Source organism: Parasteatoda tepidariorum, chromosome 10, assembly GCF_982258835.1.
Source record: "Parasteatoda tepidariorum strain Cologne lab strain chromosome 10, Ptep-v5.0, whole genome shotgun sequence".
Lineage (NCBI taxonomy): Eukaryota > Metazoa > Arthropoda > Arachnida > Araneae > Theridiidae > Parasteatoda > Parasteatoda tepidariorum.
Genome location: NC_141764.1, coordinates 89,895,557 through 89,919,854, shown reverse-complemented (window position 1 = coordinate 89,919,854; position 24,298 = coordinate 89,895,557). Strand labels below are relative to the sequence as shown.

Here is a 24,298-nt window from a genome sequence, read left to right as displayed (position 1 = left end):
AGTACAAAAGAGGTAAATAAGCATGGGCATCTTTTTATCTTCTATCTTCAGTCAAAAATATAACATATTTAGTAAAGTTCTTAATATCAAGTATCGTAAGTATAATTTTACTACAGTAAAATATTAATGCGTTACAACTTAATATTTCATGTCTTAAAAAGTAAAATTTTAAATACATGGTATTAAATAAAACATCTTTATAAAATCAGTATATAAAAGTACAAATAACATGGTAAACTAAAACACATAAGTTCAGTAATTTACAAGTATCTATCATTAACAGTGCCAAGACATTGAAGAGAATATAAATCATTGCATATATAAATCATCTTCATACTCATATACTTGTTAGAGTATCCAAGTAGTCATCTGTCTCTATTTATTACATTATGTGAGCTCTTATACATAATTGTTATACTTAGTTTAATAATGCAGTGCAAATAAACTGTATGTTGTTCTCTAAACACTTTGTAATTTAATAAAATAATTATTTGTTTAATATTTTGAATTAATTCTTTAATTCTAATTATTAATTCCTTAAAAAAAGACCAAATGTTGTTGAATTTCATATTTTCAGTCAGTAAATGTAGGCCACATCTAACCACAAATTTATATTTATTTTTACAAATATTTAATGGTAGGTAGGTACTTTATTAACATCGCACTAGAGCTGCAAAATGGGCTATGGACGACGGTCTGTGAAACATCCCTGAGGATGAGGAATATTTATTGGTAGTTACACATCATAATTTAAGTACTAAAACCTTTTTCTCTCTTCATAAACATTATATTTTCTAAAGGCATAAAATAACAATTGATTGAAAAAGATTTTATTCGTAGTAAACGTCCATGAATTAAAATATTTTCAAAGTATTTAAACTCTAATATTTCTAGAGAAAAAAATTAAATACCAATAAAACAGGTAGTTCTTAAGAAGTTACAGAATTATTTATTAAATAATGTGTCACAAATTTAATAATTAAAAGAAAGGTAATCCATCGCAATAGTACTTTTCAAGTTTAATAATATAATTCTAATATACATTATTTATTACTGCAAAACTTATAAAAACTATACTGAAATAAAGAGGACACTTTTTGTAAATATTCTTTTTAATTATTGATTAGAATTTACACAGGGATACCAATGGACTGCTCCGCTTTCTGCAAAAGTAGGTAGCAAATTCAATAGCAAAACTTGTAGAATATAGATAATTATGTTTACTTTTTAACAGAGTGAGCACGAGATAATTGCAATTAAGCTAAATTTCATATGACACTTTGAATTTTTGATATGTAGTGGTAATACTTAACTGAAAACAACTTAACTTTTGTTACTACTAGAAAATATTTATTTACAAAGTGAAGCAGGTTTGCAATTTTGTTTTACGCAAAAGGATTTCACAATCAAAGATAACCAAATTGGTTTTGTGCAGAATTTAACTTCTGCTTTTATTTAACATAAAATATTAAAAACTAAACAAATTTTCTACTTAGTCTTAAAATGTTTAGTGTTTTTATGACTACAAATTATTAGATCATATAAAATAAATCCATATACAAAAATTACCCATGCGGATATGTTCATTGCCTTGAAATATTAACCATTCATATACTTCATCCATGAGGGCAATAACATCATGCTTTTTACAGAGTTCAGCAATCATTAACAGTTCGTCGCGCTTGAAAACCTATATTAAAAAAAATAAATGAATTTTGTTGTTAAAGCTTTCAATGAGAAATAATATAGTAACTTAAGTCTAATCAGAAAATGAATTCAATTTACAAAAGCAAAAAAGAGACAAAGAAGTAAATAAACTATTAAAACATTAAATTAAAATAGAAAAGCACCTAAAGCAGCTAAAACCAAATTTGCTTTATTTCATTTAGAAATTCAAACAAACATTAAATCTGTAAAAATTAAAATATATGTGCATCTGTAAGACAGCACTTCTTCAGGGGACACACTGTCTACAAACAAACAGGAGCCTTTCTGTTGTCAGTGGAAAAAACAAAACAAACTGACAGTGCCCCTAGATTGTTTTAAAATGTTTTGTTTTATCTATCAATAAATATGATTATTAATGTATTATTTTTTTTTTTGATATTCAAACAAACAATTAAATGTGTTATGTGTACTTTTAAGTAGCGTTTGCTGGTTCATTATTTTTCTGTGCTTTTCAATTCTTGTAATGATTTTCTCTTATTTGTCTATCCATTACGGGGCCTCGGGGCACTGTCAGTTTTGGTTTTTCCACTGACAACGCAAAGGCTCCTGTGTGTTTGTAGACAGTGTGCCCCCTGAAGAAGTGCTGTCTTACAGACACACATATATTTAAATTTTTACAGATTTAATGTTTGTTTGAATTTATATATATATATATATATATATATATATATATATATATATATATATATATATATATATATATATATAACGTCGTTGCCGAGTGGAAGGATTAAAACAGGTCATAGGTCGGGAAGGAGGGTACAAAATTTATTTATTAATTATTAGACAAGAGCAGTCATGAGAGTGAGTAAAAGTGCACACGAAAAGTTGGGCTCCTTGGTTATATGTTAGGGAAAATCTTGCAAAGTAAAATCCGTAAAATGTCTTAATTTAGGGAAAGAGGGAAATCTTAGTAGTTGCTATTGGTTTATGAGATAGATCGAACGTTTCCCACACAAGAGCAAAGGGAAAAATGTCCTGCTCTTAATTAAATGCATACTTGAGCCAAAAATAGATTTAAGAACAGGATGTGGCTTTTAAAAGTGTGAGAAAGTATTTCAAATAGAATAATTAATTAGGAAGAAGTTTTATAGCAGAGAAACTAACATAAAAAGATTAATTGAAGCTTTTTATGTTACATCCCCCCTCGCCAAAAATGCTTAGTTACAAACCAAAAATTTAAAAAATTATCTATTTGCAAAATCTTCCCTATGGTAGAAGTACAATTAAAATGAAAAAAAAATCAAATTTGTAATGTTAACATTATATAAAAGTAAAATGAATTATAAAACATTTACGTATGTTCTCATGGTAAAAAATTTAACACAATCAAAAATCTGTAGTAGCATTATCAGCAATTTTAAAATTTTCATTTTCAACAGTTTTTTTTTTTTTTTTTTTACTTAACAGTTTTTTCAGTTTCAAATATCTTTTGTTTAAAAATCACAACACAGTTTTTTCACTATAAGAAGTATTCTTCATAAAAACACTATTTAAGTTAACTCTTCAATCATGATGACAAAAATTTCTAAACATTTGTTAGAAGTGTGTAATTTAAAATGTAAAACACAAAATACAAAAAACATTTTTCCTGGAAAAATTTCAATCTGAAATTAGATTTGAGTTTTGTTTACCTTGTTTGAAAACAAAAATGACACAGTGGTTGTTATTGTCAAGTCCAAGATTTCAGTATTGTCTTTATTTCACTTAATTTATTATTTACCTTTAATATTTATCACTTTAATAGCAAAATATTTGGAAATTTTATTTTTTAAAATCACCTGAAGTTAGGAATTAATTAATTTTCTTGGATTTGCACAATTCTGTCAACATAATTTTGACAATGTTACGCACCATTATCATATTTAGTCTCAAGAATATTAGAAAACACAAGATCATTTCCAATTCTGCTATTTGAAATTTTTTTTTTTTCTTTTTTTAATGCCCAAAATTTGCCTTCTGTAAAATTTTTTCTTTTCCTTTTCTCTCTTATTTTTCTTTCTACTTTCTTTTCTTTCTACTTTCTTTATATTTATTTATTTGTACTTTTATTTTCTTTCTTGGTATTTTGATTGCAATTATTAACCCGGATTTCAGGAAAAATGTAAAGACAAATTGCTTTTATAATCAGAAAAGATGATCAGTCTTCTCAGATTTTACATTACAACCCGTTTAACACAATTTATCGCTAATTGAAATCCAAAACAAAGCTTTCAAATTTAATATGGTATTAAGGTAAATCAGTTTTTAAAATTTGACTGACCTAGCTATTTTCCTTATTTTTAATCTGAAGTGCAAGTTTGGTTAATTTGCAAATTACCCTTTTTTTTTTTTTTTTTCATTTCTATCTTTCTTTCTTTCTTTTTTCTTGGACATAAATATTTTTTTTTTCTTTTCAAAATTTTAGTTTGGACATTTTTTTAAAGTAATTTTTGTACAGAGATCTTAATTAATAATTCAATTTGTCACAATTGTTAGGGAATTCAAATATTTTATTTCTATTTCTAACGTGTTTTTGAAGTGAATTTGGTTACTAATACTTTTCAATTTGTGTTTGATCATTTTCCTATCTGTATGCTGGAATTGTCACTCAGCAAAAAGAGACTTTGTTTAATTATGGACATATCTGAGCTAGAACTGAGCTATGAACTAATTACCAACGTTGAACTAAAGCATTAGTGTCTGGTTGTACTTCAATTTAAATTCTATCAACAAGTATTTTATTCATTTTTCCAAACTATTTGCATTAGTTTCAATATTTCTTGATTTAATTTTTGCAACACCGTAATTGCATTCACATATTAAAATTGAATCTCAATAATTATTGCAGTTGCATTACGAAGAGAAAAAAATTTAAATGGCATTTTTATTTAAATCCTAATCACTGTAAAACAAAAACATAATTTCTACTAACCAAAAAATCATAGAAGCTGTAACACATAAAACAATATGAAAATAATTTCTCGAAACACTTTTCAATCAAATAAATCAATTAACTGAAAATAAAAATTTAAAGAAATAAAAATTTCAACAGTAAACACGATTAATATATAAAAAGTAGTTTCACTTTGAAACATCAAATATGGGAAAAAATTAAAATCATAATCATTTAAGAAATTGATTTATGAGAAATGTAAAAAACTTTAACTCAAAGGATACCTGAAAAAGTTCGAATTAGTCCGAGATATTTTGAAAACCACAACAGAGATGGGAATGCGTTGAAATTCCGTAAACACAATTTCAAAACCAAAGACGTGAGCTGCTAGGGAAAAAATTTGTTTCTTCGTTAAGATGAATCGTAAATTAACACCAATAGTGACGGAGAAATTGAAGCTTATTTTTCTTTTGAATGTCGAATATTTAAGTAGACCATCGTGGGTGTGAGAACAATTATTCATCGACGATAAGATCCAGCTCAGCACTTAAGAGTGGCAAAATCAACGCTTTCTCAAAGGGATAGTTTCAATAAAACATTTTAATTAACAGGAATTCGATGCAGTTTTTCTTTTTAGTCCAAGGAAGGAATTGAAGCTCAGCTTTCTAGTATTCTCAGGAACGTAGACAAAATATGCAGCATAGACATGGAAAACGGATGATCGTTTAGTTCCACTGTGCGTAGGTATAATTTATAATAAACTAAACGTTTGATGATTGAAGAGATTATTTTTTTTTTGATGAAGATACAGGATGAATTAATTATTGCCATAAGTTGAAGAAGAATTTGACTGCTTATTTACCAAATGTCCATTTGAAACAATGATTTGAAGTTATTCCATATTTTTGATGTACCCTCTTCCGAAAATGATTTATTTATTTTCAAATGAGATATTTAATATCTTTAATGTACCGTACGAACTGTACCCCTTCCCGACCGTTCAATCCTGCCGGCTTATAACGTCGTTGCCGAGTGGAAGGATTAAAACAGGTCATAGGTCGGGAAGGAGGGTACAAAATTTATTTATTAATTATTAGACAAGAGCAGTCATGAGAGTGAGTAAAAGTGCACACGAAAAGTTGGGCTCCTTGGTTATATGTTAGGGAAAATCTTGCAAAGTAAAATCCGTAAAATGTCTTAATTTAGGGAAAGAGGGAAATCTTAGTAGTTGCTATTGGTTTATGAGATAGATCGAACGTTTCCCACACAAGAGCAAAGGGAAAAATGTCCTGCTCTTAATTAAATGCATACTTGAGCCAAAAATAGATTTAAGAAGAACAGGATGTGGCTTTTAAAAGTGTGAGAAAGTATTTCAAATAGAATAATTAATTAGGAAGAAGTTTTATAGCAGAGAAACTAACATAAAAAGATTAATTGAAGCTTTTTATGTTACATATATATATATATATATATATATATATATATATATATATATATATATATATATATATATATATATATATATATATATATATATATATATATAGTAGAGTCCCGATTATCCGAGTTTCCGCTTTAACCGAGCTATCAAATATTTCAAGGATTTTTTTTGTTCTAGTTTATTTTTAAAGAAACCGCTGAAAAATAAATCTGAATTTTATCTTCTAAACACTCAGAAAAACAAAATCCAACAACTTGGTCAGATGAAATTATCGTTAATATCGTCAATAATGATAATGAATCTAGCAAAGATGATGAAGACAGTGATTATTAAAATCGGCATATAAAAATCTCTCATACAGATGAACTAAAAGCTATCGAATGTACTATTGAATATATAGAACAACAAAAAGAGGCGACACCAGCCTTCCTGTTATCCCTAAAAACGGCAAAACATTACAGAAAAGCGCCAAAGTTACGTAGAACGAAAAACGATTAAGGACTTTTTTTAAGTAAAAACTATTTAATTCTCGTAAAGTATGCTTTTTAATTATAATATGAATTGTATGTAGTATACTCGTATACTTTTTGTATTTCTTAAATATATTACATTTATACCTTCTCTTTTTCTTTCCATTTTTATACTCCTCCCTTTAACTGATTTTTTCAGTTATCCGAGTTTGTTGCGGTCCCCATTAACTCGGATAATCGGGACTCTACTGTATATATATATATATATATATATATATATATATATATATATATATATATATATATATATATATATATATATATATATATATATATGTACAGTAACTTAAGCTAATAATTAAAACAAATAATCAAATTAACAAGTAGTAACTTTCTCAAACTACTAAGGAACTTCCATAGTTATAAAATATATTTTTCTTAGTGGTAGCAAAGGCAATCTACTAATAGGGATGTAACGAATATTCGGCTACTATTCAACAATCTCATAGATTTAATAAAGAATAATTTATTTCTTACAATATATTATTAGAAATAGTTTTTACTCATATTTGTTAAGTTCTGAAACTTGCTAATTTATGTTCTGAAAGATACTTGGAAAAGCGAAATTTGAAGCATTGAAACTAGATTATTTTGTAATGAGCCATGAGTTTTGCAATGTTAATTTTCTTTCTTTTTTTTACTTACATTTAGGCAAGTCAATTTCTTCTTCTTTTCAACACTTCATATTCCAAAAATTAACAACTTTTTGTTTCATTTTTGCCTGTTTTTCAGCTTTAACTTAAGCAAAGCATGTTAAAGGAGCATTTCATAATAGATTATATTCTTTTATTGTCACTTTTTTCTTGTATGGTAAGACAGATAACTAGCAACATAGAAAATTGTGATTCTCAATGTTAAAGTTATATTTCAGAACTAAGAATAATTTTTCTCTGTTTTTCTTTTAACTTTTTCTATTAAATTTTTTTTATCAGCGGTTTTACTATGCCAGCATTTTTTAAACACCGTTTCTAATGAAAGTTATTCTTATATGGTCACTTTTTTCTAAAAATACACCAATGTGAAAAAGTTAAATTAAGATTTTTAATGTTTAATCTTTTGTTCAAAAATTAAGAATAATTTTTGTTTCAGTAACTACCCATGCAGCAGAGATAAGTATTAATTACGTGAAAATAACGTTATAATGCCACAAGGTTAAAAGCAAAAAAACGTTTCCACCGAACGTTTTATTTACGTTTCAAGTGGTAGTCTCGAATCCGTTAAATAAACGTTAAAATTTGGGTTATTTTTAACGCAAAATTGACGCTTTTTTGCCTCTAGTTTGACTATGGTGAATTTTGATACCAATCTTTGACGTTAATTTAACGAAGTTTGTTTCTTTTTTATCGTATTTTTTACGCTAATTTAACTAAGTTTTTAACGTGAATTTTCAGTTTTATAAGATCCGTCTTTTTCACCATGAATATTTACGTGTTTTTAACGCTTATTTTTATTAAAATAACGCACATTTAACGTTATTTTAACCAAAATACAAACGGATTTAATCCGTACAATTTACGTATTATTATCAATATTTTTAACCCTTATTTTGAGTTAGGTGAATTAATAAACTTTTCGCGTAAATTTAACTAAATTAATTTCAATTTTAACGTAATTTTAATTTTTTTTAACTAAGAAGGGAAGAAACCATTCCGTATTTTAATGTTTACGCTGCACTAAAAAATATAGCATTTAAACTTTTAATTCTTATCAAACTAAAACTAAAATAACGCAAAACAGCCGATATTAATGCTTTTTTTTAAGAATCCTAGAAAAAGCTTTTTGTTTTTAATCTCATACTTTTTGTAAATTTTTACAATTCAAATTATAACTCAACGAATAAGGAATGCAAATCTTACTACCTCTTCACAGCAACATACTAGTTTATTTACGAAGTTTCATGTCTCTCAGGAATTTTTAAAATTTTTCATGCCTAAAAGTTTGTAATATAAAGAATTGGTAGGAGAAAAAATTACTCAATACTTACATGATTTTCCAAACCCCTATGGAAAAAATATTTTTTTTTTAGTTCAAATTAATAATTAAGAAGTCTACTGCTCTCCTTAAATCCATGTTTCCAAATTGCTTGCTTGAAATTATCTACTCTTCTGGAATGCTTTTGGGTTCATTATTTTTTTTTTATTTTTTAGTTTTTAGCTTGAAAAATTTAACTAAAATTTACTTTAACACACACATGAAGTAAAAAAATATATATATTAACCAAATTTACCATTTGATTTGTTTACTTACAAAAATTAAAATTTTTCTAAGTCGTATGTTCGTAAAAATTACAATTTTTAATCCAGATGAGCAGTTAACTTAATAATTTTAAATACAGAAAAAAACATTAAATCAAATAATATTTATTAAGTTTTATTTATTTTACAACTATCATACAATATACAGATTTACAATTATAACACATCGCCACAGATCTGAAATATATCTATTCATAACTTCTTCCACCCTGCTGTTAGTATCACCTCTTCACTGCAATGTACCTGGAAAACAAATAACTATTTTAGCATATGAAAAAAAAATATGCCGGACAATAATATTAAAATGTTTCAACCAACAGTAGATTTCTAAAACGAAGCAATACTGACTAGATAAAATACAGAGTTAAATAAAATGTAAAAAAAAAAAATATTAAAACTGTTTATTATTTTCATGGAATTTCTACTAAATATATATCGATTGAGTACATCCAAATATTTAGATATAAGAAAATCTATTTTACAAATTTTACTCACATATTACACGACAAAATTACATACATATACAGCACAAATCTGAATTAGAATAGTATTTAACAATTTTTTTTATTTTTTATCCTAGCTAAATCTTACATTGAAGCCAACAGCAAGTTATAAACAAAACAAAAAATTATTTTTTGTGTGGCTCGGAGGAGAACTCCTCCAGGCTTTTAGTCTGGTGTTGTCGGCTGCTATGGTAACAAGTAAGGGCACATTTCTAATGGGGGAACAATGGAGAAATAAAGGTGTCAATTGGTTTACCCCTGCTGATCTAAAATCAAGACAAAACTATTCACAAAACACCCCTATTTGAAATGACTTTTTCTCATAACCACAGTACTTGCCACGACTTTCTGTTTATTTACTTATCATCAGAATTTTATTTTCCTCTCTCATTTTTTTCTTGCTCCTTAGCTGCAATTTTCATTCCTCTTCAGAATATTTTGCAAGAACTTTGTAGTTCAGAAACACAATTCCATTAGTTTCAGTTACGTAATTTTTAATTTCTCATTTATTAAAACAGTAAAAATACTATGCCTTTTAACACAAACAGTATCTTTAATATACAAAAGGAGTAATTTTAACAAATTCAGTAATTTATTAAACTATATATTATTTAGTTCAAGTGAAGAATTACATTTTACAATTGCCTCTGTTAAAGCTTTTTTAAACAAAAAATGGTTAATTTAAAAGTTCTTTAATTTCTGGAAAATCACTGCTAAAACTTAACACTTTACTCCAAAATACATTAGAAAGCTGTTTGGAGATTTAGAAATTCATTTCGACAACGGAATTCTTAGTAATGGTGGGGCATTAGCTTCCAGGGTGGGAAAAATAGGTTCTGTGTTCCTTGACCCTAGTGTGTTACTATCAGGTTGCTTGGGGGCAGTAAATACCTTATTTGTTTAAACCACTTTAAAAGGACAGGATAAAAAAATTTAAAAAAAAAATTTACACACAAAACACAGTTTTTGGAGAAATATTTTAATAAATATTTCTTCGAAAAATGTGATAAAATGAAAGGAACACAATGGTGTTAGTTAATTGTAGCAATATGACAGAATGTTTGGAGTAATGCAGTATAGCAATTTTGGACTATAGAAACAATTCGGAGGAACAGCTTTAAACTTAAAATTGTTTAACAAAATAATAATTTTATTCTTGGAACTAATTAGAAATTATCGTTCTTAATGCTGCATATATATATATGAGCAAAACAAAATTACCAACTTTCCACACCCTTGTAAAAAAATTAAATTAAAAATTTTTTTGAACAAGTATAGAGCAGATATATCAAAAAAAGTTTTAACTTATTTAAAGATGTGAAAACAAATATATATTTTTTTGTCAAACTGTAATTCATATAGTTTGTAGTAGTGATAATTTCCATTGCATGAACTACTTAACTTACGAGATATATAAGTTTTCTGCAATATTAGACATTTAACATAAATTTTACTTAATAGTTTTTGTTAAAATAAAAAGTTTGAACATAAGTATGCTAAATGTAAACAGTAAAATGCAAGAAATTATAATAAATTAATGAAGACTAGTCAGGCTAACTCTTTTAGAAAAAAGTAAGCATTTTTTGCAACCTTGATATACACAATGAATCGTGTTTTAAAACATTTTAATCATTAATACTTTAACACCAAATAATAAACACAAAAACATTCACTTGGTAAAAATAAGATATTTAGATAAAAGATGTTTTCAAACAGTATGAAATCAAAAATTTTTTCATTTAATGTAAGCATTATAATATAGTGCAGAAGTTATTGAAAAAAAAAACTTTATAAAAATAAAAGTGATTATTAATATTTTTTTATTGTGATGATTATTTACAAAATGCGAAGAAGCAAATAAAGTGTGTGTTTTCCCACCAACAAAATATGAGAATATCACCCATAATGTGATACTATGATACTTTATAAAAATAAAGTATCATAGACAGATATGTCATATAAATAGAAAATATCATAGGTATAGTCATAGATATAAAATCATTGATTAAAGTTAACAATATTGAAAGTTCAATTTCTCATATGCGGAATTGCAGAAAACTGCAGAAGTACACAAATAAATAAATAAATATAAACATATATACAATTGGCTTTTTTAAAAATTGAAACAAGGATAATTTGAAATCTTGTGGCAGAATGTTTTTGAGCTATCTGCGACTAAACTCTCCAGCACTAATATCTAATTGCAAAATACATTTAATACAAACAAACACACATGTTGCTAATTTAAAATGGCAAATACTCTGTGTTAACAAAAAAAAATAAAATAATACTGATTTTCTTAATTTAGCATGAAATATTTCTTTTTAATATTATGGGTGATATTCTCATATTTTGTTGGTGGGAAAACACACACTTTATTTGCTTCTTCACATTTTGCAAACAATCATAACAATAAAAAAATATTGAATATCATGAAATCCATAGTATTAATTGCCCCCCTCCCCCCCCCAAAAAAAAATATATGATGTAATTATGTAAATTGGACTGCTCAAAAGCGTGTTACACTTTGAAATTAGGTTGTAATAAATAATATCGTATAAAAAATATTAGATTTAAAAACTAAGGAGAAATCAACATCTATAACTTCCAAAAATTAGATAGAATTTCAAAAAAATAAATAGATAGCCTTAAAAAAATAGATACTCAAATGCACGATTCGAGTTTTCCATATTGTTTAAATATATCAAGATGGTTAAGAACCAAATGAAAATCAGTATCAATAACTGCCGAAAATATCATCGAAACGTTACGTCGATTTATGATATCAGTGAAAATTGAGTGTGCCAAAAACTGATTATCAAAATGCATGATTCAAATATTGCATGTTCAAATATTTCTGTAAAAAAGAAATGTAATATTTTCTTCTTTTCAAGAGAAAAATCCATAGCTGCAAACCTCTAGTTATAAAAATGCTGATGATAGACAAGAAAAATGCAGAAGGTTCGCAACTGCATACTAATTACTAATAAATTTATTTTTAAAAAAATACTCCCCTTTTTTTTAAAACAAGAAAAGGTAAAAAAAAATTTTAAAAATTTTGACCAGCTACTTGAAGGTACTATATTCATTTATTAATTCTTGATTAAAGGGAAATATATAAAATTTTAAGACACATTAAAATTAGTTTAATTACACTATATATAAACTCAATGGAAATTATGGAGAAAGAATTACATCAAAAAAATTTTTTTTTGCAAAGATCCTTTAGTAGCACCTTTTGCTTCAACTAAAAATTCTTTCAAAACAATGTATTTCTTCTTTAGACTTAATTATTAAAAGTTTTTCGAGCAGACTGCTCATCAGACATTGATGAGCAGAATTGAGTCCTAGTTTTTTTACCACAGAAAACAACCTTTCGCATTCAGCATTGCTGTGGGGTATAGTCAATACAGTCTGACTTAAACAAAATACTAGCTATCGGGCGACCGGGTAAAATGCAGAAGATCTTATCTTCTGAGCGTAAAAGCAGAAAAAAATAGCTAAAATAAGTAAATATGCGGATAGCTTCTGCAAAATGCAGAAGGGTTGGCAGCTATGAAAATCTCTATGCAAGAACTATGTAAAATTCTGCAACAATGTCGCCGTGCCGTTGCGATTCTGCCACGGAGATTTGAAATACTAAGCAATTTGTATAAATCTTAATTCCCCGAGAATTTCCAATTGATGTTGTTAATTCCTTTTATAATTCATTTGAATGTTTGGTTTGAGTAGCCTCAGCCTTTAAATGATTCATCATGTATGATCGCTGAAGAATTCATAAAAGCAAAATAGAAGTTTCAGAATTTGTTTAAACTTATCAAAGACTATGAATAAAAAGACTAATTTAATGCAGATAAAGCACATATTTTTTAAGTGCCAGTGAAATAAAACATTGGAACAGCAAATATAGTGGAGGTAAAAACAGTAACAGTTTACCATTCTACTTGATACTAACGGTGAATCTTACACCAGAAACTTTTATTATAAATATAGTGCAAATGCTGATGATTGTGCATCAAATCATTAGGATTCTACAGTACATGTAAAATATATTTACAATATATGATAATTCATTTTAAGAGACAAGTTTTTGAGTACTTTTATTTGTTGTTATTGAAGCATGGGCAGCCTATGTAAACAATTTTTAATTACTATTTTTAATATCAGTAAAAGTTATTTGAAATAATTTTTAACAGTTGATTTGTTCATGTTTATAATTTCAAGAAATTTTTTTTACCCATTTTTAAGTACAAGAAAAAAGGAAACAATTCAAATACAGTTATTTCTTTAGACATACTTAATTCAGGAACCTTCAAATGAGACTTGATGGAGCTTCATACTCAAAGCCAGATCCTTTCCAAAGACCTTCCTCAGAAGTACATCAATAGATTATGAAAAAGAAAATTCATTCAGTTAATATGTTTAAAAACATAGAAATTATTCAAACATATTTTGTTTTGTTTATACGGGCATATTTATTATTCAGAACTAGCGAGGTAAGGAGTAATGGTTTGGCAGAATGTTAGCTAAAAAAATGGTGAAATGCAGAATATATTTCTATAGCAATATTTTTTTTTAAAAAAAATTCATTAATAAATATTTTTTACGAATAAATAAGCTTATTTATAATTGGAAATTACTCCATGCTTATCTATATTAGTGGAATGGGCTAAAGGGAATACAAAAAATTAAACAAGAAATACTTATAAAAAAACTAAAGTTATAAAGTAAAATAGAAAGAAAAAAAAATATCATAATTGTTACAACAAAGCTTCTATGCTAAGAATAATATTTTCTGCAAAGCAGTATCCATAAAGCAACATTAACTAAAATATAATCTATTAGAAATATGTTATTAAAATGCTGTGTTACTAACAAAAACAAAAGATTATATACAAATGTAAAACAGAAAAATCTATTTTAATTCTTAAAATAAAATTTTAAAGCTTTACATCTCAGCTTTCCAATTATCATATTTTCCAGATAAGAATAAAGTCATTAGAAACTTTCTTAATTACTGTGTCATACACTTAATAAAAACAAAGTTTTTTAGAAATGTAAAAAGACTAAGTAAAAACCAAGACAAAAATTGTTTAAAAGAAAAATCTAGCAATAAAAATTTCAATTGAACTTTTTCACCTACAAGGGGTCTGTCTACGTTTTTCTGAGAGGTACCTATTTTGTGAAAATTTAGATATAATTTGTGAAAAATTAAAAACTATATTAAAAAATCAACACAAAAATATGGATTTATCGTTTCTTAAGGAATACGAAAATAAAATTATAAGAAAAAGTATTTTGTGAAACTGTTTTTCCTAAAGTTGATTTTGTGAAGGTACCGCTAAACGGTAGTAAATTCGGCCTAGACCAGAGGTGTCAAACTCAATTTTGCAGAGGGCCATATATTAAATTTAGAATATGTAGGCGGGCCAGATGCAAATAAAAAAAATGTACTGAATTATTATAAAATTTTCTTTATCTAATTATATAGTTTATAATATATGGTTGTTAAAAATCATATCAAAGTTATAAAAGATGGTTATTATTTTGTGCTCGAGGATCCAGATACGTGACTTCTCTTGTTTTTGACAAGCTCATTGATGTCCGGTTTCATATTTGTTATAATTATTTTAAGAATTGATTGGAGATGTTCATTCGTAAGTCTTGCGCGATGTTTGTTCTTTTTTATTTTCATGACGGAAAACATCTGCTCCCATAAATAGGTGCTACCAAACATGCTGCATGATTTTTTAATTCTGGGTAGTTATCCAAACTCTTGAAATACTGTGCATAAAATGTAAGAGCGTTAACCTCTTCAAATTTTTCTTTCAAAATACTGTCCGATTGAAGATTTATCAACTCCATTTGCAAATGAACTGGTGTCTGTGAAGCTTCAAAATCGAATGGATTGTTGAAAATTGGGAATTCCGTTTCATTCATTTTGTGGAATGTTCCGTGATGAGATTTTTCAGAAGTTGAGAATATTGATCCAATTTCTTTGTGGTTCACTGTGCCAAATGATTTTAAATGAGGGTAATGATCCAAAGTTTGATTTTTACCTGATTTTCCCACAGCCTTGACTTTGTTTCAAAGGCTTGAATACATGAATACATTTGAGTGACAATCAGATTTTACATTCAGATCAGTCAAGTGTTAATTCATGTCTACCAAAAAGGCACAATCAATCCACTAGTCATTGTCATAATCAATTGGGTTACCTTTTTCTAACATGAAAGCTTGAATAGGGTCACGTAATTGAAAAAATCTTTCTAAAACTACTCTTCGACTTAGCCAACGAACTTCGGTGAAATTAGGGACATCAAAAAAATTTTCGTCCAAATCTTGTAAAAACTGCCTGAACTGTCGGTGATTTAGTCCTCTGCTCCTTATAGAATTTACTATTTTAATTATAGGTTGCATGAAATGGTCCATTTTTAAATGTTTGGATGCGAATGATTCCTGATGAATTATACAGGGAAATCCCACAAAATTCCATGATGCTTTCTGTTTTAATTTAGTTACAACTCCCGAATGTTTGCCAGCTTTGGCAGGAGCGCCATCCATAGTTGTGCTGCTAAGTATATTCCAGTCGAAGATTCCGCTTGTTGCTAAGAAATGGCGTTACTGTCTATCTCTCTCGCTTGTCTAGGCACGCGCTGCCCTTGAAATTACTTATAAATGTAGTGTGCACATTTCAAAACTTCCGTAGAGAAATCGAGTGAAGTCTAAAAGCTCTAAAAAACACGATTCTTCTTTCTGTGACACATCGCGATCGCGGGCCGTATTGATACGAACCGGGGGCCGGATGTGGCCCGCGGGCCGTATCTTTGACATGACTGGCCTAGACAGACCCCTGCCTAGGCATGTTTTTAGAATACAGTAACTATAAAAGAATTAAAAAAGTTTTAAACAGCAATGTAAATTTAAATAAAAGCTTGAATAAGAATAATTCTAAAGATAATTTAATATTGAAAATTAGTGCAATTATTTTCCTTATCGTGTTAGCTGATAAATTTCAAAAACTGTTTCAAAAATAAGAAGAAAAATTTCCAGTAAATGTTCAACTGGGTGATTTTTTATTATTTTTTTTTAAAGATATCATGTTGCAAAATAAATAGTCAAAAGACTATTTTGTCCATGTGAGATTTTCTCTTGCAATAGCTTGTTAAGACGATACTTCCACGACATTTTGGCTGAAGAACCATCTGCTATACTCTTGTAAAATTTATACCAATCAAGCGTGTTTAACCCTCGGTTCTTTAAAAAGGTAAAGTTAAAAGAAACTGCCATGAATCACAACTGCTACTACTCAACTGTTTTAAAAATGCAACAACTAATAGTTTTTATACTTTATAAGACAATAGTAGGTAAGTAGATAAGACAGCTCAAATTAATAACAATATGACAGGACTGTTTCACACATAAAACTTGTCTCGTCTTATTTGCTAATAAAAATACCATCTCGTACTGAGTAGGCAAAACAGAAATAAAAATGCCCGTATCATGATCTGCCGGTGAATAATCACTATATCTTCTAAGCAACTTCCATGCAGCAACCAGGAGGAACTAAAAAAAATTAACGGACGGAGATCAACTTGAAGAGTATAACTCGTAGCTACATTTTGCACACCTTTACATATTCTTTTAAAAAGTTAGCAGTTGGCATAACTGCTCACAATACAGAAGTAACCCTAATAGGGGATTAAAAGTTTAATGAGTATTTCTATGTTGTTACCTATGGCTAAATATTCATAAACTTCCAGCGATCCACGAAAAATTGAATATCTCAGAATGGGAATAACTCAAAGAATATAAGTTGTAGCAACCCTCAGGAAAACTTCTACTACATACTTCTTTTTAAATTTTTGCAAAGTACAAAATCTTATTTTTTTTTTTTTTTTTTTGCTTCAAAATTTTTAGTTGGCACAAACTAGTTCAAATAGGGAAACATCCCCTTTTATTTGATTCATTAAATCAGGGGATAAATGAACAACGGCAGAATAATCGGCACGTGTTGGCAACTTCTGGTATCGGAGAAACTGAAAGAAAGAAAGAAAAAAAATCACAGAAAGGGACCAACTCGAAAGATATAACTTGTAACCATCTGGCAAACATTTATGTTTTTTTTGTTTTTTTTTTAAACTTCAAGTTTATATCTATTTGGTAGCTTGGCTATAGTAGTTTGTGCGACAGATTAAGATACGGAAATATCCCCTAAAATTAGTGAAACTGAAAAATTTACATTATAAATCTAGCTAAAATTCTTTTCTACTCTGGAAAATTTGTTTATCATCACCTGTGGCAGAATAATCAACAAGTCTTGGTAACTTCCAGTGGCTATCATCACACTGAAAACAAAACATGGGTAGAAACTAAGGGTATATCTTGTAGCCACTACCCCCTGGCAAACCTCTACATGTTTTCTTTTTTAAATGTATGCAAGTTTGAAATCCACAATAGTAGGTACAGTACAACAAATCACAGATGGAAAATATCCCCTCTACTCATATTTTTGTGTGTGAAGTCAACCATGATTAATAACATTTAAGTATTATCTTCAGAATAATGCTTATAATTGTTACTTTTTGTTAATTGTTATTTATTACAGCAACAAAATTTGCCAGGTGAATAAAATAATGCAGCATTAATTTAATAATTTTGATAATTAAAGCTTTAAAACGGAAATTTTCTTTACAAAAGATCGCAACTAGTTTAACTTATTTCAGATTAATATTCCTTCATTAAGGTTAGGTGCAGGGTTTAAGCTGAGTCTAAAAATTCATTAGCAAAAAAGCTAAAATCTGAAAAAAAGTTTTAGCAAAATGCTAAAATGCCATTAGGCTTATAAAATTACTTTATATCAAACAAGTACTGTAAGTTATCTGACAAAGAATAGCTTAATGTACAAGAATATCAAAAAGAATACCTATAACAAAAAAAAACACATTTATTATTTATCAAAACATTTTGGTTTATAATTAACAATCTTCCTTTCTTTCATGTTTGCCCATTTTACAAATGCTTCTTGAAAGTTAAATGCACTTTCAGGGCCCTCAATATTAATCATTAACAAATTGTTTACATGGTTGATTAACAACCTGTTTCGAATATTAGTTTTAATCAAATTAAGGCAGCTAAAGCCGCTTTCACAGTCAGTGTGCATCGGTATTGTTGTCAGTGTGCATTGGTATTGTTGCACAATACTCTATAACAGAAGTTATTAATGGGTACTGTTCAGACACATCATTGGTATATAAAAATAAAAGTAATTCATTAAATGACATGTTTTTACATCGTTGCATTAAGATGTGTTTAAATAATCCCCATTCACAAAGTAATTCAGTTTCTGTAAACTGAAAATCTTTTCTGGGAGATTCTGAAAACAAATTGAAAATGCAACGGATTTCCTTTACACCATAATGCTGTAATTCTTCCGAACTATGGGGCATCCTGCTAGGTATAAATATATTGAACATTTCGATTTTATCCAAATCTCCCAATCTATCAGTAATATTTTCAATGATACAGTTTAAAAAATTGTGCATCAAATTACGGAATCTTTCCCTCTGTTTCAGTCCATCTAAAATTATATGGCCCTGAAACTCAAATTTTTCATTTTCCTTCTTAGGCACATCATCTAAAAAACTCATATAATAAGTGCCGGTGCCATTTTTTATTTCTTCTAAACTTGAAATACAAGCCTTCACACTTGATTGAACATATTCAAAATTTAAATTAGATTTTTGAAATATGAGGCTTAATTTATTAATGTTGAACATGATATCATTCATGATGGCAGTGGTTGCTAAAAACAAAAAAGTAGTTATATTTTTTAACAACCCTTGAGCAACAGGACGTTTGTCTTCCATTAAAACACTAACAAGAGCTTTGCCAGATGCAATCCAGAGCTGTAACTGAATTCCCCAAATCCTTTAGCAAAAATGCGAAAATGCTTTGTTGAATTTTAGCATTTTTGAGGGGTCTTTTCGCATTTTGCGAAAAAAGCTACCGTAGCGGAAACCCTGGTTAGGTGCCATCAGAATACTTTTAAAATATTCATGATTTTATTAAAAATATCTCAACTGCATAACAATCGTATATAAGGGTCTGTATTTCATCTCTTTACATTTTATGCTCAGTAAATGAGAATCAACAAATTCTCTTGCTTTTTTCCAAAATCGTTACGTTTTGTCATAGTTTGTTAAACTTCGCAAATGATAGGCTTAGAATATTTGTGTTTATTTCAAGCAGAATTAACTACAATAATTTACTTTCTTTGATAGTGAAGCATTATAATGAATTAACATTCTAAATAGTAAAAATTAAAGTAAGGAATAAAAGAACTTACCATTGAATTCGGCGTATGTAAATACACTATAGAATAGCTATATCACGCGTGCAACAAATGTAAATAAGCGTTGTCTAGTGTAGGGGTAGCAGTCCTTGTGTAGAAATTGTGCCCACGGAAAAGGAGTGAAAAGTTGAAACTCAGTATCATTTAATGCATTTGTAAAACAAAAACTCAAATAACTGGAAGCAATGTGGAACATTACTTTTGAATCTATATTGTGAATCAATTTATTTCTCGTCTATTTTTGATTTTTCATCTTATTTTTCTTATTATTATTCTAATTAAACCTGGAATAAAATGCTACATTGTAGAATAACTTTCATATAATATTTTTAATAAAGTTAAATAAAACTGTCGAGCATTTTTAAAAAATTATTACTATTTTACATTTTTAAAAAAGTATTACTATTTGTTATGTAGTGTTATTATCATTTCAGAGATATAATAGTATTTTATTTTAACTAGTATAATATTATTTGAATAGCTTGTACATAAAAAACCCCAATTTTAATGCTTTTTATAATTTTTATGAATTCATAAAAATTGCTGTTTTATGCTCTGGAAATGTAAAATTTTTATAACAATAATTTATTATAAAAGAAAAACATGGATAAATATTATAAATTAAGATAACTGCTCCGAAAGACATACAAGATTATTTAAAATACGTGATTATTCATTTTAAAACTTTACACTTTTTTGCTTCCTCTAACCAGTAACTTCATTTCCAATCGAAGATTTGATAGTTAGAGGATCGTACTATAGTAATTTAACTAAATGAGACATTAACTATGTTATATTTTAAAACTGTAAAACTAACAATGTACATTGATTTTTTTGTGCATCAGATAGGCTGATCAATGAAGCATAAATTGTAGGATTTCTATTTCATCTGAAATGAGAGTAAGAAAGATATTGTAGAATACATTCTACGTTAGGTCTTCCATCAAATCAAAAAGATTTAATCTAACTACATCCACCAATATAAAAGTTTTATCGAATAACATAATATGGGATCAACATGTACATTTATTTATCTCTGGTTAATTTTAATTATTATATCGTGATTACACGTTATTTCTCAAATTTCGTGCTTATTTTTTGTTTTTCTCGCCTGCGTGGGTAAAGATTTTACATACATTAATTGGCATGCATAAATGCATGGTCTCATGATTTAGGTATCATTTTTAGTTGTTGGTGATGACCGTGTTAAAAATAATAGTTTGAAAAAATTCCTAAAATATTTATTACATAAAAAAATACACATTTAAATAAAAAGCACATTTTAAATCACGATTTCAATTGAAAAAAAGAAAAAAAAGAGGTAATATAATGGATTTGAAAACTTTATTATAACAAAAAGGGTAAAAAAGGGCGTCGAGTTGTTAACATTCCCCGTGGATCAAGTTATTTTCATATAATATATTAAAAATTTTATATTTAATTTTAGCTGGAAGGATCCATTTTCGTTGAACGTTCCGTTTCCCCTCTTCAGTGTTTTAGATATAAAAAAAAGGAAATTTTTATGAATCTGTTTTTTCGCTTGCTGATATTTGCCTTCCTTTTAAAAGCAATGTATGTATATATTTAAAAGATTTTGTTGAAATTGTATTCCCAGATAACACAGTGTAAACAGATAATTTGTCAACGAACTAATGAAGGTAGGAGTTTTAGTTGCGTCGCTCTAGAGCTGTACATTAGGCTTATCATCCATTTAGACTTAAATCTGAAGGGGTAGGAAATTTTCTCCAGATCCCTGTACATTTGGCACAGCAATGCGACCGACCACAGGCCTCTCGATTCCACAGATTTTAATAGCACATATATCGCATGTACTCGGTGGTGTCGAGAATCGAGCACCGCCCCCGTCAAGGACTAGAATGGCCCTTAAAACCCCTATTAAGTCGGAACTAAGTTTAAACGAAAAAATCTTGGTCAAAGAACATAGAAAAAAATTGTCGCACTAATGTCAAAATGCAAAAAGACAAATATTTAAATCCTTTTCTTTTCTTTTTTTTTTTAAAGGTGGGTTTGTTTTTTTAGGGTCTATGTATTAGCATTGCAAAATTTAGGTCTCAACTAAAATTTTTGAGGAACTTTCTCTTTCCCTAACTTAAATTTTTTTCTTTTTTCTTTATAGGATCTAAATAATTAAAAAACAATTTATTTAACTGCATTAACTATTTAAAACCCTCCAAGCATTGTGTCCATAGGTAAATTCCCTGTTATGTAACATTATTGCCCGATATGGAAAAAAAAACAACAAAAAAAACAGGCTATTCAATGCAAACTAAAACTGACAGTTAGGAAAAAGAAACCGAACTAACGCTCAAACTATTTTTAAAAGTACTTTAATTTCACATACACAAAAACTCACTCATAAATAATATTCTGCGAAGAAATAAAGAATTATCATTACTTGCTCCGATAAAAAAAAAATTTTTCTGACATTACAACAAAACTTACAATTATTATTTATATTTTATGCTATTTTATATTATTTTTTATATTTTATAAATTTATATTATTTTTTACTATATATGATTTTCATAAATAATTTACTCATTGCAATTGAGATTTTATATTTAAATAATTTCTAGATTATAAAATTCAAGATTCAAAGCAAAATTCAATAAATTTGTAAAAATGTTGTTGTGTTGTAAAACGTTTTTTAATAACAACAAATATTTTAAAACTTCCTACACTAAATTTTATTACGAAAACTAATTATGAGAATTCCTTTTTATCTGTCTTTTGATACGTATGCTTTTTTTCTCTTTCAGTAATGAATATATATACTACTTTAAAGAAACAAGATTGATACATTTTTTAGGCGATACAAAAAAACATTAAATCATTATTTTAAAATAAAGTAAATGCTTCTTTCATTGCAATAAGAACATGGAATTTAAAAGTAGATAAATTTCTTTGTAATTTATTATAATTATTTTTTAAAAACTCATGGAGAGCGATAATTTCAATATAAAAAAAAGAGAATTAATTTTTACATAATTAAAAAAATATATAGTCTTTTAATTTATGATCTTTGAATAAAAAAATTGCAAGATCCGGAACTCAACATTCCACCGAAGTTCCGAGTAGGACCGAACCTACAACAACGTACCTTTGAGGCGAACGCTCTAACCACTACACCACGACTCTTGTACCTGACAAAGAAGATTTAAATTTAAATCATGTGTTTTTACGTTATTATGTTCGTTACATGACAAGTTGTAACAAATTTTTACTTTATTCAGTATTTTGGAAATTCTTTAATTTCATCTTAGTTTAGTTTCATAAGAATTAAAACTCATAGTTTCCTTGTCAGTTATTGACAATGAGCAGACTCAATATTATCAACAAACAAATATTTATCTCCAGTTTAAATAAACAAAAATAATTATAAGTATTTAAAAATAGAATACAAATTGTAATAAAAATCTACACTGTTCAGTTTATTCAAATTTAAGAGAGACGTAAAATAATATCCTTCTTGGGCACTCACATTCTTTTTTAGAAACATTTTTACCATTGAATTTACGTTTATAATCCCAAAAAATTAACGTAAACATAACTATGCAACAAAGCGTAACTTTTTCGTTAATAAAACGTTTTTAAAAATCGGTAAAAAAATGGGTAAAATGTACACGTTAATATAACGTATTTTTAGTACTCATTTTTAACGAAATATTTAAAGGGAAAATTGATAGCGTTAAAATACCGTCATTTTAACGCATACGTTTTAACGAATGAAGAAATGGTGAAAATCATCACGTGAAATTGACGTAATTTTAACGTTAAGTCCAAAACCTTATACCAAACGAACGTACTTTTAACGTTTATTTGCCCCTTCATGCTGCATGGGTATTTAGTTTTTTTTTCTTTCAAAAAACGTATGTATGTTATGTTATTATGATGTGGCAATTAATATGGTTCCATTAGACATTAATCTTCACTTTTTCTTGAAATCACAGTAATTGGAAAACTGAAATGTTTAGCCAGAGCTCATTCTAGGCAGAAAAAAAGGCAGGGTGCAAAAGTTTTAAAAAAAAGGGCATTATTATTCTAAAAAGACAATAATTTCTTTTTATGGGCTTTACACGTTCTATTAAAAAACATTGTCAATTTTTTTTTCATTTACTTTACTAAAAGTAGCAAAACAATTACATTAATTACTAATTTTTATTAATAAATTAACATATATATATCGAGTTTATGAGCTAATTAGCTTAGTTATTTACTTAAAATGCATGCATATATTAATAAAATAATAAATGTATGTTATTAAGTGTCTGTAGTTATGATTTAATAATAAAAATGATTAATAATAATTATGATTTAATGATAGTGAAGTAACTGCAAACTTTCAAAGACAAGTGCAACAGGGAGTGTAATGGCTATTTTTCCTTTCTCATATAAATCTATGTATTGACAGCAATGACAAACTAAATAAAAAGAGTTGAGAATAGCAAAAGTTTAAGAAATCCATAGTAGAGTTTGGGGAAAAAACAAAGAAGGGTTGAGGAAAGAAAGGGCAAAAAGTGTATGGAGTCTATTACATCAGGGCACTAATATACTTCAGGGGAAACAGGGTGGATTCTTTTGACAAAAAAGG

General features: G+C 27.6%; 1 protein-coding gene and 1 long non-coding RNA gene across 10 annotated transcripts in view; both read right to left on the bottom strand.

Annotated features, from left to right (window-relative positions):
• Window positions 1–24,298, bottom strand: part of Kyat (Kynurenine aminotransferase) — a 55,595-nt gene that overhangs the window by 9,123 nt on the left and 22,174 nt on the right. For all 9 annotated transcript variants that reach the window (XM_071184257.2, XM_043053521.3, XM_043053522.3 and 6 more), the window contains one exon: window positions 1,570–1,690. In XM_071184257.2, coding sequence (XP_071040358.2) covers window positions 1,570–1,690 — 121 coding nt within the window. The remainder of the gene's footprint in view (window positions 1–1,569; window positions 1,691–24,298) is intronic.
• Window positions 8,929–19,676, bottom strand: LOC147803075 (uncharacterized). Its single transcript, XR_015429746.1, has 2 exons — window positions 13,630–19,676; window positions 8,929–9,072 (listed from the first exon to the last, which is right to left on the bottom strand). It is a non-coding gene; the product is annotated as an uncharacterized LOC147803075 (long non-coding RNA).